Source organism: Struthio camelus, chromosome 20 (assembly GCF_040807025.1).
Source record: "Struthio camelus isolate bStrCam1 chromosome 20, bStrCam1.hap1, whole genome shotgun sequence".
NCBI classification, from domain to species: domain Eukaryota; kingdom Metazoa; phylum Chordata; class Aves; order Struthioniformes; family Struthionidae; genus Struthio; species Struthio camelus.
In genome coordinates, this window is record NC_090961.1 from 7,554,203 (window position 1) to 7,570,934 (window position 16,732).

The 16,732-nt window shown below is 58.5% G+C and overlaps 1 protein-coding gene and 1 non-coding gene across 3 annotated transcripts; one reads left to right on the forward strand and one right to left on the reverse strand.

Annotated features, from left to right (window-relative positions):
• Positions 1–1,415: 1,415 nt before the first annotated feature.
• TRNAR-UCU (transfer RNA arginine (anticodon UCU)) lies at positions 1,416–1,506 on the reverse strand. Its single transcript is given in 2 exon segments — positions 1,416–1,451; positions 1,470–1,506. It is a non-coding gene; the product is annotated as a tRNA-Arg (tRNA).
• A 284-nt stretch (positions 1,507–1,790) lies between these two features.
• On the forward strand, positions 1,791–12,743 carry SLC27A4 (solute carrier family 27 member 4). Of its 2 annotated transcripts, none has more exons than XM_068914847.1 (13): positions 1,791–1,820; positions 4,861–5,027; positions 5,685–6,079; positions 6,714–6,872; positions 7,254–7,323; positions 7,443–7,534; positions 8,079–8,188; positions 8,638–8,847; positions 9,094–9,220; positions 9,407–9,544; positions 9,810–9,974; positions 10,438–10,584; positions 10,950–12,743. In XM_068914847.1, exons 2-13 carry the CDS (start codon positions 4,867–4,869, stop codon positions 11,105–11,107), a joined length of 1,932 nt encoding a protein of 643 aa, XP_068770948.1. In that variant the 5' UTR covers positions 1,791–1,820; positions 4,861–4,866; the 3' UTR covers positions 11,108–12,743. The 2 variants fall into 2 exon arrangements, with proteins under 2 accessions (XP_068770948.1, XP_009683292.2); XM_009684997.2 differs by lacking the exon at positions 1,791–1,820 and adding an exon at positions 3,752–3,922.
• The last annotated feature ends 3,989 nt before the right edge of the window (positions 12,744–16,732 follow it).

Here is a 16,732-nt window from a genome sequence, read left to right on the forward strand (position 1 = left end):
GGTAACATCTGTACGCTGGCTGCAGCCGCTCCAAACGCGAGGGCAAAGGCCCAGGGCATCGCTTGACAGACGGGATAACGCATCCCCCCTTGTCGCCAGGCTCTCCGACTGGGCGTGGGGTACGCATGAGCGCGGCCGCCTCCGTTTCCCGCACCCGCGTGCCGCCCTCCCGCGGGGCTGGCCGTTTCGGTTGCTAGCAACAACGCCAGGCCACGATTTTAAGGTTGTTTCTCATAATTTATGGAATATTATCCTGTTTTGCAGCCACGAGCCGTGAGCTCCAGTGAAGGAAGTGCAGGAAACGATGGTCACGAAACAGAGTTTTGCTGCAGCCTGGGTTTATTTAGAGCACGCGACACCCTGCTTCCTCGAACTGTCTGTGCCCGGGCAGCTGAGGGACAGCCTGGCGCCGGCCTTGCTCTGCAGCCGGGAGCATGGTTCGGGGCGCCCCATGCAACGCCCGCGCCGCGGCCGGGCCGCTGCGGCAGCGCGGGGAGCTGGGCCCGCCATGTGTCCAGCTTCAAGGAAGTGAGGGAATTGTATCTGATGGCCTTCCAGTTTTGCCACATTGCTGTGGTGGAGGCTGTTTTGGGGGATGGTGATGGAGTCAAAACCACGCCAGGGATCCCGTGTCAGTGTTGCGCTGGCTTGCTCGGATACATGGGGCTGGTTGGGTTTTGCATCTGGACAAGTAAAGGTTTATTTTCTTCCAAAACAGTACACAAACGCCATCGAACAAACGGTGGCTTCCACTTCCAGGCCTGGAACAGCCTCATCCCGCGGCCTCCGGCCCACAGCTGGGCCAGCGCCTTGCGCCGGCATCGGCACAGCTGGCGCAAGCCTCGGCTCCTCCAGGAAATCGGATGCGGCGGAGGAAGGAGAATTGGCTCCTTCCACCTCCCTCCGGCTGAACGACCGGCATCGCCGCAGCACGGGCACCGCCGGCGCGCCGGTCTGCAGGGCTGCACCCGCTCCTCGCTGCCGGGGCCAGACAGGGCTTTTACGCGCCGGGACCCCTGCAGCACGGAGCCGGGCGAGGGCTGCCGGGCCAATGTGTGCAGGGAAAGAGTTTATGAATAGTGATGAATATATACTGATGAATATATAATATATAATGATGAGCATACTGAATACTGATGTGCTCGTTTACGCACATGCACACACATATTTGGATTTTGGGTTTTTTTTTCCTGCTGTTTCCCCGTGAAATTCTTGCCCTTGAAATGACACGTTTTAAACAAGGAAACAACCTTCTCCTGCAGGAACAACCCCCCAGCGCTGCGTTTAAAAAAAAAAAAAAAAGACCTGGGGAGGGCAGTGGGCTTACCCCGGGGTCCCCGCGCCCCTACGGGGCGGCGGTCCAAGCGGCTCGCTCCCGTGGCCCGGAAACACGCGCCGCGCCGCGGGCAAAAATGCGACTCTGGTGGGACTCGAACCCACAACCTTTGAATGACTCCCGTCACACGCGCTAGAAGTCCAATGCGCTATCCATTGCGCCACAGAGCCGTCGGACTGCCCCGCCGCCCTCGCCGCCTCTTCCCGCCGCCGCCGCCCCCCGCCGCCGCCCACCCGCCTCGGCCCGACCCGCCCCCCCGGGCCGGGACCCGCCGCACCCGGGGCCAGCACCGCGACCGGCCCCGCAGCCTGAACCGGGGTCGCCTCGGCGGTTCCGGGCGGGACTACAGCTCCCGGCGGGCGGCGCGCCCCGCCCCGCCCCGTGCCGCAGCGGCGGCGGGCGGCCCCGCTCCCGCTGCCGGCCCCACTCCCGCTCCCGGCGGCGGCGCAGGTGGCCGGGCCGCAGCGCAGCGCACCGGAGCCCGGTAAGAGCGCGGCCCCCTTCCCTCACCCCCCCCCCTCCCGGCGCCGCCCTAGTGCCGCCGCGGCCCCGCTGCCTTCCCCGCGGCGGGACAGGGCGGCGCCGCCGCGGCCGCCGCTCCCCTCCGGAGGCCCCGGCTCTCGCCTCAGGGCAGCGCCGGGTGGGCGCCCACGCCGGGGCCGGGCCCCCCTCGGCGCTTCCGCCAGCAGCTCCCGCCTCAGCTTGTGGCTCGTCGTGCTCCCGCCGGGCTCGGCAGGTCCCGCTGCCCGCGCCGCAGGCCCCTGGGCCGCTCCGGGGCTGGCACCGGGCCCGGGGGCGCCTGCAGACCCCCCGCCCCGGCCTCTCCCCGGCTGCCGAGCGCGCTGCGTGGCCTTTCCGTGGGGCACGTGCTCCGTCTGATGCCCCCGCCCGCCGCTCTCCCCCCGTTTCTGCCTCCCTGGCCTCCCCCCGTGGCCCACGTCTTCCTCCCATCCGCCTTTCCTAGCCCCAGGTGGGAGCCAGGGGCCTGCCGTGGGTAGGCTCCCGGGGTTGGCACCGGCTGGGGCTGTCCTGTCTTTGACCCAAGCGGTGGAGGTTCCCCCGGAGCCTGCAGCATCTCCCTAGGCTTCCCGAGGGTGGCCGAATGGGTCCTGCCTTCGGGCTAGTCAGAAAGTCAGGCCGGCTCCCAGCCCCTGCCAGGCTTTGGTGCGAGCGGGGGACGGAGGAGCAGGTGGCAGTCGGGGCTGGAGCAGGAGCTGCCTCCTCCTGGAGGAGACGGTGCGGGGAGCAGGGCACCGCCTGGGGCTGGTGGGGTCGGGGTCCCCTGTGGGGCCTGAGTCCCCCTGCGAATGTTGAGGAGGGGCCGTTCTTGCCTGGGAGCTGCCCCCAAGGAGCCCCCAGCACCTTTCCGAGCCTCTGTGGACGTCAGCGCTGGGGGCCGGCGGCGAAGCTGCGGGTCCCCTGCCCGCACCCACCCCGTGACCTGCCTCCCGCCGGTTCCCTAGGCTGATCGCTTTCCCCAGCTCTCCTCGGGTTTCGTCCCTGCGCGGGTGATGAATCCCTGCAGTTTGCCATCGTACCAGCTGCCTGCAGAGCTGCATACAGGCCTTAATTTTCTCTGTGCTGATGCAGCTAAACAAGACCTGAATCCTTAACGGCAGGGCCTCCAGCCCCGCTGCCTCTGGCACTAATGCACTGGCTAGCTCTTGGCGGGAGGCACGGGCCTCATCTGCTTGGCACGCTGGTACGGGGCAGAGATGTGAGCAGCGGATAACAGGGGCCTGTCTCTTCTGCAGGCTGGAGTTCAAATGACTTGCTGCTCACACAGAGCGTGCCCCCCCCCCCCCCACCTCTATCTTTCCATGGCTGTCTGTCCTATGCGGAGCATGTAACGAAGGGCTCAGTTCTTGACTGAGGCCTAGTAGTTTGGTGGTGATCTACAAGCTGCCCTGTTCAGCTGCACAAAGAGGATCCTGAGCAAACAGGCAGAGAGTCTTGCTCTGTTAAAAGCCTGAGGGGCTGTGCTGTGGGCTGGGAACCTTGAGCCTGGAAGCTGTTTGTTGGAGAGAGCTCGGAGGCCACTGACACGTGTGGGGCTGTGGATTGGGAGATGTCCCCAGTCCCCACTCCTGGGAGCAGCGCCCAGGGCCTCTGATAGATCGGTAGAGGCCTGCCTGCTCCTGCGTGTTACGGCTTGGATGCGAGACAGCCCGCATGACATGCTAAGGCTTGGTGACCACATGGTGCTGCCTTGGCTCCGGCCCCTCCTGCATCTCCTGTCAAATGCACAGAGGTTCCCCCGTACCGCTGGGGCAGCAGCACAGAGCAGCCCTTGCCCCCCTCCCAGAGACTGGCGAGCAGCTGGGGCGAAAGCTGGCTGCACAGGTGGTTCCCGGCTCTTGCATCGATGGAGACGCAGGGCTGCCAGCTTGGGAACAGTGAACTCATCCTCAAGAGGGAAAGGGAAATTACATGGTGGTTTCCTTCCTTTTTGATCTGTGTCCGTGCCAGGAAGGACCAGTTTTATCTAGGAGACCTCAAGCTGGTGGGGTTAGGGGTCCCGTCGTCCCGTCGCTGTTGCTTTCCTCTACCTGGTGCTGCTACCCGAAAAGAGCCTGGTGGCTCCCTGTGAGTCTTGGAGCTGCATCTGGGATGTGTTTGGGATGGGGACAGAGAGGCTGCTTGTCAGGGGGCAGAATTACCAGAGATTGAGCTGCTGGCTCATGGCATGAGGTGGGGGCCTGGGCTCTCCTGGCAGCAGAGACACCCCCGTTCTGCCTGCTGTAACCTGGGCAGGTATCCAAGGCGAGGGCATTCCTGCATCTGGCCTCATTGCCCTAGAGCTGCTCTGGCAGCATCTCCAGCAGAGCCAGGCCAGGAAACTGCCCACTGACAGGGAATTTACAAACATGAACGGAGCTCAAAGGACCGAGTTTCCTGTCTCTGTTCCTGTTTGAGCTGTGTCAGGGAGCACGTGAAGCAGAGCTCTCCAACCAGCTGTGGTGGCCGTCCTGGAGCCAGGCTTGCTGGAGAGCTGATGCTTGCTGGGGGCCTGGGAGAACGGGCTGAGGGGGGCAGAGGGATCCCTGGGGTAAGGAGGGGTTTTTCTGGGATGAGGGGAAGGGAGCTGAGCTTGCCCTGCCTGGCATCGCCCTGGTGCCTCCTATGCGACTGCACAGGGTCCCCTGCCCTGACCCTGCTCCCACAGCTGTGAAGTGACTTGATCCAAGATCTCAGGCTGCTGGCGTGAGTGTGTGTCCCCAGCTGGTGTGCAGCTGGGCTGCAGCTGTGTGTGGCTCCTCAGGAGGGAATGGCCAGGCTCTTGGCTGGTGCGAACCAGCGCAGTGCCAATGGCTTAATCGGAGCCCACCTCCAGGGTCTGGTAGAGCTACACCAGTGGGAGATCTGGCCTGCTGAGTTAAATCTTCCCTGCGGGGAAGAACAGTGACTCTGGAGCATTTTCCAGGAAATCAGGGGCTGCTAATGCATCCCCTGCCCCATGGGTTTGTTATCGTTGAGTCCAGTGAGAGTGGGTCAAGATCTGTGCTTTCTCTCTCTCTCTGCAGGCCACGATGCTGCGTCTGGCTGCCTTCACAGCGCTGCTGCTGTTCTTCAGGGTCAGCCTGGAGCTGTCCTGGGCCCAGGCCATCCCTGCTCTCTTTGTCTTCTACCTGGGATCTGGGGGATGGAAATTCTTCCTCATATTCTTAAAGACGATACGGAGAGACCTCACGTAGGTGTCCTGGCCGGGATGGGCCCCCACCCCAGCCCACTTCTCTGCCCCGGTGTGTGTGAGCGCAACGCCAGCTCCCTGGGTCCCTGCTGGCTCCTGGCCCATCTGGAAGATCTCCCTCTGCCAAGCCCAGACATCTCGAAACCTTCGGGCAAAGTTTTCCCAGGAAAGACGGATTTCAGCTGAGCTGTAAAGTCTAGTGACTGCCCTTGTCCTTGTACTTCACCCCATCCCTTAAACTGCTGGTGTGGCACTGGGTGCCTGGGCAGGGTCCACTCTGAGCCGGTGCCAGGCTGTACCAGCTCCTGTTGGGGGGAGGGCATGGAGAACCTCTTGGAGAACATCTGAGGCTCAGAGATACACTTTTTAAGGGGGGGACATCCAAGTCTATAGCACCCCAAAGCCCATCCCTCCCTGATTGCCACCAGTTTCTGGCCGTAGGCATCCTTACAGAGGGCTTGCCTACCCCAGCTATGACCACGCTGTTCAGGGGAGCACCCAGAGCTGCTGCTGACCTAGAGCAAGGCCTGGAGCAGGCTAGACTGTTGGAGCTCCTAGCAAGGTCCCTGTGCTGTGCTGTATCGCTGGTTTTGCTAGGAGAAGTGCTTCTGCAGGGGCCACTGAGCTGCTGCCTTCTTACTCCCCTTCCTTTGGCAGCACGGGGCTGGTCCTCTTGCGGGTGAAGTGGCAGGTGTGGAGGCACGTGAGGGAGAAGAACACCATTGCCAAGATCTTCCAGAAGACAGCGAGCAAGTATCCAGAGAAGACGGCACTGATCTTCCAAGGCACGGGCGAGAGCTGGACCTTCCGGCAGCTGGACGAGTATTCCAACCGGGTGGCCAATTTCTTCCGCGGACACGGCTTCCGCTCTGGTGACGTGGTGGCTCTGTTCATGGAGTCCCGCAATCAGTACGTGGGGCTGTGGCTCGGCTTGGCCAAGATTGGGGTGGAGACAGCCCTTGTGAATTCCCACCTGCGCATGGAGGCCTTGCTGCACTGCATCACCATCTCCAACTCCAAGGCTGTGGTTTTTGGGGTGGAGATGATGGAAGGTGAGGGGGCAGGCAGATGGATGCTTGAGTTATCCAGGAATTGGATCTGGGGTTTTTTGTTGGTCTTTTGACCACTGGATGGCAGCTGGAGATGGACAGGATCTGGGGTTCAGTGCTCTGTCTGGTTCCCAAGCAGGCCTGCATGGGTGTGAGGATGTTTCCTTGCACTAATAGTGCCTCTTCAGGGTCCGTTCCCTGCACGGACCCCAGGGCTGGGCTGGGCCTAACCTGCTACATGGGACAAGCCTCCTCTTGTTCTTGTGGCGCTTAGCCACATCCCTGCAGCAGCTTGGCTCCAGCTCCTCATGTGTTTCAGCCCCCATCTCAGGGGTTGATGGTGTCAACATACTTCCTCTGGGTAAATTGGCACCCGAGAGGTTCTGGCTGGGGAGAGCAGAAGAACAGGATCCTCTAGCCTCTGAAGAGGCCTGGGCTGTGGCCCCAGCTTCTGTTAGGCATGGGGGACAACATCTGCCTGGAAAGGTTGTCAGACCTTTTGGGACACTGCAGAGCCCAGCGAGGGTACTGCTTCCTGGGGCGCATTGTCCCCTTGAAACTGTTGGGGAGGGCAGGGTTTCTCTGTGCCATATCCACCCTGTGGACTTTCTCCGTCTTCCCCTCTTCGCTTTCCTAGCCATGCAGGAAGTGCAGCCCTCTCTGGAGAAATCCATCCATCTCTTCTGGTCTGGTGAAGGAATCCCCGAGTCAGCAATTCCTGGTGCAAAACACCTGGATCCCCTCTTGCAGATGGCCCAGCGGCTCCAGCCAACCCCTCCTGAGAAGGGCTTCCTTGGTATGTGGTCAGCTTTTGGGGGGCAAACTCATGGTGGTGTTGCTGTGGATCCGCTGGTTACAACACTGGTGGGCTGTGTCCCTCATTGGCAAGAGTGCCTGCTGGGGAGGCCAATGGCAGGCTTTTGCAGAAGGGCCTGGAGCATTTGAGATGGGTCAGCCCTCCCTGTGGTGCAGCATCATGTGGTTCCCCACCATCTATCCAATAGGCCTGATCCTGCCCAGGACGAACCCCAGCATGCTCTTGGTGCTGTCATGTTTGATTCACCTGGCATGACCAGGGTGTATAAATTTGCCTTGTTCCCATCTCCTCGTCCAGCCAGCTCCTAGATAGGATATAGTGGCTCTGGGTATGTTACCCTGTCTCTTCTTCGCTCTCCAGATAAGCTCTTCTACATCTATACCTCTGGCACCACGGGGATGCCCAAAGCTGCCATTGTGGTGAACTGCAGGTAAGGCAGTCGCTGGGGGCTCTGGGGAGGAAGGGGGCCGAGCTCTGCCCTGTGCTAAGACAGAGCCTCTGGCCCTGCTGCTGATGTGTCCCTTCATCCCTCCCCTCCCCCCCCCCCAGGTACTTCCGCATGTCCAACTTGGTTTATTACGGTTTCCGCATGAGGCCTGATGATGTGATGTATGACTGCCTCCCACTCTACCACGCTGCAGGTAACCTGTGCCGCATGGAGCCCTGCTTGCGCAGGCTCTCCCTTCCCTTCTGCCAAGCCCAGGGCACAGGCTGGAGGCTGGTGCAGCAGCGATGCTCTGTGCCAAGGAGAGCCCAGCTGCTGGTGGTGGTGCTGCCTGTCTGATCTGAGACCTTTCTCTTTCTCTGGGAGCTGGGAACGATCAGACTGGCCTTCGGTGTGGGGAGTGGGGGATTTTATCCCAGCTTCTAGTCTGGCTTTGGGATAGCTGTACCTTATTGCTGCTGTCCCTACCTGGAAAGTAACAGGGACGGGGAAACAGCGCCCACCTTGCTGGCTGACACACCCTGGGATATCTGGGTGCAAAGTGCTGTTGCAGATCTTGCTGTCACACTGCCCCTGTGTCCCCTTCCCAGTGCCTGTGGTTCTGGGGTCCTTGGCTAGATGAACACTTGCGTGCTTTGAGACAGCATGTGGCCTCTGCCTTGCCCTGCCAATCCTCTCCCCGTACTGGTTGTGCTGGAGGGATTTGGGGACTGAAGGCCTCTCTGGCTGTCTGTTCACAGGGAACATTGTAGGAGTCGGGCAGTGCCTGCTGCAGGGCATGACAATTGTCATCCGCAAGAAGTTCTCGGCCTCGCACTTTTGGGAGGATTGCGTGAAATACAACTGTACGGTGAGGCCATGAGTCAAGGGACCACCGAGCCAGCTGGGGCTGGGCAGAGGAGCCTGGGAACCCGTGTTGTGCTAGGGATAGTCCAGCTGCTGGAAGACGGAGCAGCCTGAACCAGCTCTGCCTGTGTCCTGCTCTGTCTTTCAAGGTGGTGGGGCTGTCCCTCCCACCGGGGTGGAAACTCCACGTGTCCAAGCCATTCCCATGCTCCAACGTTAACCAGAAGGTTTGGGATAGGTTTTACAAACTGGAGGAGGGTATCCCAGGCAGGGAGGTAACCAGGGAGGGGCAGATGGGGGACAGGCTAGCAGGACCCCCTGGGTTTTGCTTTGGCCTCTTTAGGGGACCTTGGGCTAGTTGTTCCTTCCCTGCCTGCCCTAAGGACCACCCCCAAAAAGACCTTGGGGCCTGGGGGAAGGTCTTAGTTTGTCCTTGTTCCCTGTTTACGCCAGATTGTGCAATACATTGGTGAGATCTGCCGTTACCTGCTGAACCAGCCGTACCAGGAGGCAGAGCGGCAGCACCGGGTGCGCATGGCGGTGGGCAACGGGCTGCGGGCCTCCATCTGGCGAGAGTTCATGGCCCGCTTCGGCATCGCCCAGGTGGCTGAGTTCTATGGGGCCACCGAGTGCAACTGCAGCCTGGGCAACTTCGACAACAACGTAAGGCCCCGCTGCCCTCCCTGCGTCCCAGAGGCTTCCTGCTGGAGCAGGGCTGGAGACTCATTGGGTCTGTTTGCTCCTGGTTCCTTGCTCGAGAGGCCTCACATGGGTTATTGTCTGCCTGGAGGGGTTTTGGCTGTTCTTGTGTGGTGCCAGCTCTCTGATGTCCTGGATGTGGATGGGCAGCAGACTTGGGGCTGGAGAGACATCCCTGCTGCCCATGGCTCTGAGCTCTTTCTGTCCTAGGTTGGGTCCTGTGGCTTCAACAGCAGGATCCTGCCAGGTGTGTACCCCATCGGCTTGGTGAAGGTGGACGAAGACACCATGGAGCTGATCCGGGGGCCAGATGGTGTCTGTATCCCCTGCAAACCAGGTGAGGGCCACTGGGGGAACAGGTGTCTCCTTGGCCCTATGTGAGTCTTTTGTTAGATACTTCAAGGTATTTTAGCTAGGCTTGCGTCTCTGCTCAGGTAAACTTCCACCAACCCCGTTAGAAACCCTTTTTCCCTGGGCTTGAGTTGTTGCTTCCCCTTATTCATCCCCTCTCCTTTCCTTGCAGGGGAGCCGGGGCAGCTGGTGGGCCGCATAGTCAAGAGCAACCCCTTGCAGCACTTTGATGGCTACCTGAATCAGTCGGCCACCAACAAGAAAATAGCCAAGGATGTTTTTTCAAAGGGAGATGCTGCCTATCTTACAGGTGAGGCAAGTAGGGCCCCTCCATGTCTGCTAAGAGAGGAGGAGAGGGCTATTTGGGTGGGTTTGGGGGCTGTGCAACCTGGCTTTGCCAGGCCCGTGCAGTCCTGCTACCTCCACATCGGTGAGCAGAGAAGAGCCAGGCTTTGTGAGCCTCTCTTCCCCTACCCGAAGTTGTCCCAGGCTAGTGGCACTGCCCTGAGATGCTTTGGGGGAGCTCTTAGGCCCTCTGACACCCCGTTTTTTGCCCATTCCTCACTCTGTCATAGGGGACGTCCTGGTGATGGACAAATATGGTTACATGTACTTCCGGGACCGCACTGGGGACACATTCCGCTGGAAGGGGGAGAACGTCTCCACCACAGAGGTGGAGGGGACGCTGAGCCGCATCCTCAACTTGACGGACGTTGTTGTTTACGGGGTGGAGATCCCAGGTAACTGGAGTGGTCAGTGGAGGCAGGCAGGCACGCAGGCCTCTGGCACCTAAATGTGAGCGGGTCCTGTGTGTCCAGACCTGTGTGTCCTTTTGCAAGATGCTGGACTGAGGTTCTGTGCCAACAAGCCGGGGAGAAGCCACTGGGGATGTGACTAGTGGGAATCTTCTCTCCAGCTGAGGTTTGGTCCGATTCTGACTAATTTGGAAAGACCCTGCATCCTTCCTGGAGAGGCTGCAAGTGTCTCCTCTGGGAGGAGGTGACTGTGACCGCTGGGTGTCGCTGGTAGCCTTAGCTGCAGGGCGGTGACACAGCCAGTGACACAGCTGGACATGCCAACACTTTTAGTACAAAGCAGGGTGTTTGCCAGCGGCCTTGCTGGCACGAGACAGATGGAGACAGTACTGCAGGGACAGGGGCAGTGTGTCCCACCGGGTACTCTCCCTTGTTTTCTGTCCCGCAGGGATTGAAGGGAAGGCGGGAATGGCAGCCATCGCTGACCCGGAGAACTCCTGTGACCTGGAGAGCTTTGCAGGTGAACTGAAAAAGGCTCTGCCGCTATATGCGCGGCCCGTCTTCCTGCGGTTTCTGCACGAAGTCTCCAAGACAAGTGAGTCACGGCGTGTGCTTTCGGGCTGGGGAGAGGGCACAGCTGCTTAGTCTGCCTCACTCGCGTACAGAGGCTGATCTGCAGCAGGGTTGGGATGAGATGGAGCACATCTGTCCTGTAGGATCCTTCTGGCCTCCCCAGTTCCTCAGATGATTGGAGAAGTGGGAGTGCAAGGCTGTGATCGGGGGGTGGTGGCTGGCACTGGGGTGCCTGAGGTTGGCATCAGCAGCTGGGAGGTGGCCTCCCTGTCCCAGTTGTGTGCCGCACAGGACAGTGCCAGAAGCAAGGCATGGCAGCATGACCGGGTGGGGATGGGAGTGCATGCAGCTGACAACCCTTTCCTCTATCTTCTCTCCCCGCTCCAGGCACTTACAAATTCCAGAAGATGGAGCTGCGCAAGCAGGGCTTTGACCCCACGCTGGTGAAGGACAGGTTGTACTTCCTGGACTCCAGGCAAGGCCTCTACCTGCCCCTGGACCAGGAAGCGTTCGACAGGATCCAGTCGGGACAGCAGAAGCTGTAACCAGTGGGGCTCGAGCAAGGCGCCTCCCCAAGTCCTGTGGGGGAGACGGGGGGCAGGGCAGGCGCTGGGGAAGAAAAGGTTCAAGGAGTGATATAAAGGCACGCTAGAGATTTTATTTGACAAGTTTTACAGATGATGAGTTGGGGGGATTGCAGGGGGGACAGAGGGGAGTGCGATGGTTACATACCAAAGCATAGACTCATTATGGCTTTATTTTCTAATTGGTACAGTGGTGGTGGTCCTGTGCCACGGGAGGGGCAGGAACCTGGCCAGTTGAGGAGGGATGGGGTGCCCCTGCCATTCCGTTTTGTTTTTCTCATCTTCCCCCTCCTTTTTCCTGCCTGCAGCAGCCCTTCCTTGTGCAGGCCATGAAGGGACCAGTGCTGGGCTCTTTTCCCCCTCCTCCTCCACCAAGCAGCCAGCTCCTCCCTGGCACAGGGCCCCAGCTGGCAGAGGGAAGTGGGGTGCCAGGTGCAACCCCCACCCGCTGCGCGGCCCGCTGGTGTCGTGTTTGTGCTGTGAATCAGGGGAGCAGGTAGTGCTGGGCTCAGGGGAGGGTCAGGGAGGTGTTTCTGCCATGTCTTGCTCTCTCCTGGGGATGACGTTTCTATTTTTCACAATCACACGCACATTATACATATATATAGATATAAAAAAAAGTATATATATATGTATATATGTATGTGTGTGTGCGTGTGTGTGTATACACACACACACACACACACACACACACACACATATATATATATTGTACACGCTGACTTTTTTTTTTCAATCTTAATTTATTGTCCGCACTTTTGAATGTATCCCGGGTTTGTGCAGTAGGTGGAGGGACATCCCAGACCTGTCCTCTCTCGGAGAGCCCTTTTCTCTCGCAGGGAGATGGGACACTCTCATCTGGGACTGAGTCTCCTCTTCCAACGTGGGCGCAGCCATGTGTGTCCCTGTGGCCCTGCTGCATGGTGAAGGATGTGAGCGAACTCTGCTGTCTTGTGGACGCTTCTCTGGGTCTCTTACTTCCACCTTTTGTGGATGCAGCCTTGTTTCATGCACTTTCTTCCTTGCGGAGAGCAGGTGGGAGAGTGGGAATGAAGGGCCTGGCTTGCCTTTGCTTAGACATGCTCAACACCTCAGACGCATGGAGCGGCTCTAGGGGCTTTCCTGCTGCGATGGCTGTGCCGTGGATGTAGGAGGCAGTTTGCCTAGGGGAGAAACTCCTCCAGAGGGTGGTCTCTGTGAGAGCCTGACTTCGCAATCTCTGCGTTTCCTCCTGCAAGAGTCCCTCCCCACCTCCGCTGCAGGAGACTGGCCTCCAAACTGAAATGTCCGTGTTAAACACCTGACTTGCGCTATGTGAATTCCCCGCGTTGTGTCCGATGTGAAACAGCCTTAGCAGCAATGTCTGATTCCAGCCCTCAGAGACCATGCAGAAACGTCTGTTTCAGAGAAAACTCTGGGTTGGGTTTTCTTTTTTTTTATGGTTTGTTTGATGCTTTCAGCAGAGTTACACCTTAAAATGACCTGTGTGTCTCTTGCAAGGGCAGGGTGTGCCTGCTCTTTTAGCTGTGCTTCCACACCAACCTACCTGCCTGCCCCAGTCTGTCCTGTCCTCACAATTAAACGCGAGTATGGGCTACGCTGGAGTTTCCTACCTCTTGCTTGCTCAGTCCTGCTGTGTTTGGGGAGGCAAGGGACTGTGCCAGTTTGGGAACTGGGAACTGCCACTCCGGAGCATGACCTCCCTGTACTGGGCTTGTCTCTAGCTCATCTCAGGGCAGGGGGAGGCAAGGCCTTTCCCGCTGGATTTGATGCCTGTGTGAAAACAGCCTGTTGACCAGACCCTCTCCAGACCCCTCTGCCTACTCCCCACTCCCCCTTTCTCTCTGTCTTCTCCCCAGTGTTGCCATCGCAGTTTCTCCAGCCTGGCCCAGTTCTCCCTCTGTACCTTGCCTGGTCTATCTCTTCTTCTCCCCTCTTCTGTCCCCTTGTTCCTCTTCCTGCTGCTTCCTGTCTCCACGCTGGGCCGAGCTTAATCTCCCAGCTCCGATTTCTGCCTTCCCAGACAAGCTTTTTGTTCCCATTCTCCTTTCTCTTTCCTCGCTGCCAGACCCATCTTTAAAACCTTCTGCGTCCAAACTGGAGAGGGTAGGGAGGGCAGGAGAAATAGGCCCCTTCGTGGTCTGTAGGTACCAGGGTGAAATATCTTATGTTTGCCTGGATGAAGCATGCTGCTGAGACGTGCTACAGGAAAAGAGCTGGAAATCTACCTCTTTTATATAGCAAGTGCACCTTCAAACATGTTCAAAACCGTGCTTTCTCCAGCATCTCCAAACTGCAAACTTTATAGAGGAAAATTACTGTGAGCTCAGCAAAGGTCTTTAATTTTGGTGGTAAAATCCTCTCTAGCGTGGAGCCGTGAGGCCTTCTCTACAACCAGCTCCAGGCTGGGCTGGTGCACGGTGAGGATGGGGAGGAGTGCAGGGTGGTGGGTGCACGTGATCGCTCAGTTCTTCCTTCTAGGGTGCAGCAGCCGAACAGATGCTCCTGGGACAGCCTGTGTCCCCAAGCAGCCTTCCGAAGCTCCTGCAGAACAGGCCCAGGGAAAAACTCAGCCTTATCCCCACTGCCCTGCGGCACTGGCAGGATTGAGCCTCTGCAGAAGGAGGTTTGCCTGCAGAGGGGTTGCATTTAGGGGCCCATTGGCGTCCCCAGGCCTTGGGGTGGCTACTGCAGGGCCGGGGGAAACGCTGCCCCTCGTGAGGCACAGGGAGCGTAGCGGTGACTGCCGTGCAGGTGCTTCGGTCCTGCTTTCGGACGCTGTTCCTCTTGCAGCTGCCAGAGGAGGGCGGACTGGGCACGGCAAATGTCGTCTCGCACCGAGGGACCTCCTCTGGTGCCCCGGGATGTCACAGCCCCCCGGGGCACGGGGTGCTGCCCTGCCTCTCTGCTCTTGGCCATGGCAAGTTATCCCTGCGAGGGCAGGACAGATCCTGTCTGGCAGGGGAAGTTTTGGGTACAGGTGATTGTGCTGTCTTTGAACCTAGGGGAAATCACAGGCGGTCCCCTTCCCCTCCGCCCAGAGTCCTGACATCCCCGTTGCAGGGGATGCCCAAGGTCTCCTTCAGCGGCACTGAGGGTAGCCCAGACCCCTGCTTTCAGCCCGAACGCTGGCTTCAACGCAAGCAGAGCCGCCGGTTTGCTTAGCCCCTGTTAAAAGAACAAGGGAAAGTTTGATCTCGCTGAAGTCGAGCTGTCGGGATCTGTTGTCTGGAGATGCGCAGTTGGGGGGGTACTGGGAGAAATGGGAGCACTTCTCTCCCTTCCTGGAAGAAACAGCTGTGCTTCCTTATGTACAAAGCTGCTCTTAGAAGAGGTAGGGGAAAGGCTTAGTGCTGTATTTCCATGTGTATGAAAGCTGTTTATCTTATAAAAAAAAAAAAAAGCCCTAAGTGAACTCTGTGATTCAGGGGCACTGCATATTAAATACAGGTGCAAATAGTATGGGAAACTTGTGAAACTGTCGCAATTACTTATCTGCAAATAAGCGGATGTAAAGGATGACTGGTTTGTGCTGTTGGATTTGGGGGATACACGGGGCTTGTACTCGGAGCTGAGGCCCGTTTGCAGAGCGCGGGCTGCAGCCCTCGCAGCCAGCCGAGGGGGGGGAGAGAGCGCACGGAGCCTGTCTGTCCTTCACCCAGGTCCCGTGTGTCCCACGGGCTGGGACGGGGAGAAAGGCTCTAAGGAGCCAACCTTTAGCCTTTGGAGGGTTAAAAGTAATAGCTCTTTTCCCTGCTGGAAACCTGCTGGTACTGTATAATTCGCATACCGTTTTGGCCATGGTTGTCCTTACTGAGGATGGTTGTGTCCTACGTGGCACTGCCTTGAGACTTGCTACAAAACATAGATAAACCAAATAGAGTTTTTTTCCCGCTGGGTTGAAGTCGTGAGCCTTTTTAAAGTCCCACTTCCCATGGAAAAAATTAAGCATAGGTCCAAGTGCCACTGTAGCAGTTAGCCCAGGAACACAAGCGCAAGCACATTACTGATTCAGAAACCAGTGCTGGGACAAAATGCTTCCAGCAGGGAGGTGTTTGGAAGGAAGCAGACGGGGCCTAATCGTATTCTGATTTTCTCTTTTTATTTGTGCTTTTTTTTTTTTTTTTTACGGAAGAAGCTAATTGAAACCCCTTTCTGTGCTTAGAGGCACCCTGTGAGACTTATCTTTCTCCTTTGATCAATAAACTCAAGTCTGGCTCAACAGCTGTATATAGATAAAAGTACTATATACAAAGTATGAGGTATTATTCTTTTTTAATTAAAAATTTAAAAAAGCTGTTTGCATGAGGAAAAGTAAACATTCAAATCCCTTCCTAGGTTATTATTAGCCTATTAATTTGAGCAAAGCCAAAGAGCTTCACAAACCAAACGTACTTTTCACCCTGGAGATGATGGTTTCTCACAGATCCTTCATCCTCGACAGTGACAATAATATTAAGAAAAATAACGTCGTAATTTTCTCTCTGGTCCGCTTCTGTTGCCAGCTGTAGGTCCTAGCTGAGCCAAGCCATGCTTGGTGCGCAAAGGAGAGTGTTTCAGCCTAAAAGCAGGCAGGGTTTCTGCGGGATGCTCAGGCCCTTTCTGGATGAAATTAATTTCTGCTGCTGGGAGAGTCTGTGACAATCTTTAAAGACCCAGATTTTCGAGCCTCCCCCTGGCACTCTTTATGTGCTGAAGCCTACCCAAACAATGAGACCCGCGCGCCTCTCGGCGCTGCCCGGCGAGCTTTGCCTTTAAGCAGCGGCAGGGAGATATTCTGGACTAAAGAAGGGCCTATGCTTTGGTGCGCTCTTTAGAAATGTAAATACGTGATTCCCCCCAGGCCGCTCCAGTGTAATCCAGAGCAGGCCGAGGGCCAGAGGCCCCTTCGCCTCCTCCCTGTTGAAGGCTGGTGGGCTGCGGGGGATTCTGCAAAAATCAGTCGGCGGCGAGAGCCTGCTTCTCATCGCTGGCGGCGAGGCAGGGAAGGGACGGCGGCTTTCCTCCTGAAAGCCGAAAGGCTTCGCTAGGAGAACGAGCGTCTTGATGGCTGTTCTGGAACGAATAAATGGCCCGGGATGGCCCGGGATGGCCAGCAGGGCGAGGGGCTGGCAGGGGACAGAGCCTTCGCTGGTCTCTTCCAGCACGGTCCCGTTGCACGGGCAAACGCGACCGTCTGAAATAACCCGGGCTTCGACCCGCTTTTCTCCCGGTCCGTTAAAAATCCCTCCCGTTGGCACAAACGATGCAAGGCCAAGCCCCGGGGAGAGCTTTGGGCAGTGCGGCTCGTTCGGCGCAGGCTGGGCAACGCCGAAAATTGCGGAAGAGACGGCGGGCGGGAGGCCGAGCGCCGCCCCGCTCTGCAAGGGGGCTCGCGGCCTGGCTCTGCCCTCGCCAAACCATCGGGGGCCGAGGCCTGATCCCGCGCGGGGGGGGGGGGGGGGGGGCCACGCGCGCCCCTCGACCGCGGCGGGGCCGGCGAATAAACCCGAGGAGGCCGGGGCAGCGGGCGCCTCCTTCCTCGCCTCCGGCCGGCCGAGCGGCCTCCGGCTGGGCCGCAGGAAGAGGCTAACGGCGGCGGGCCAG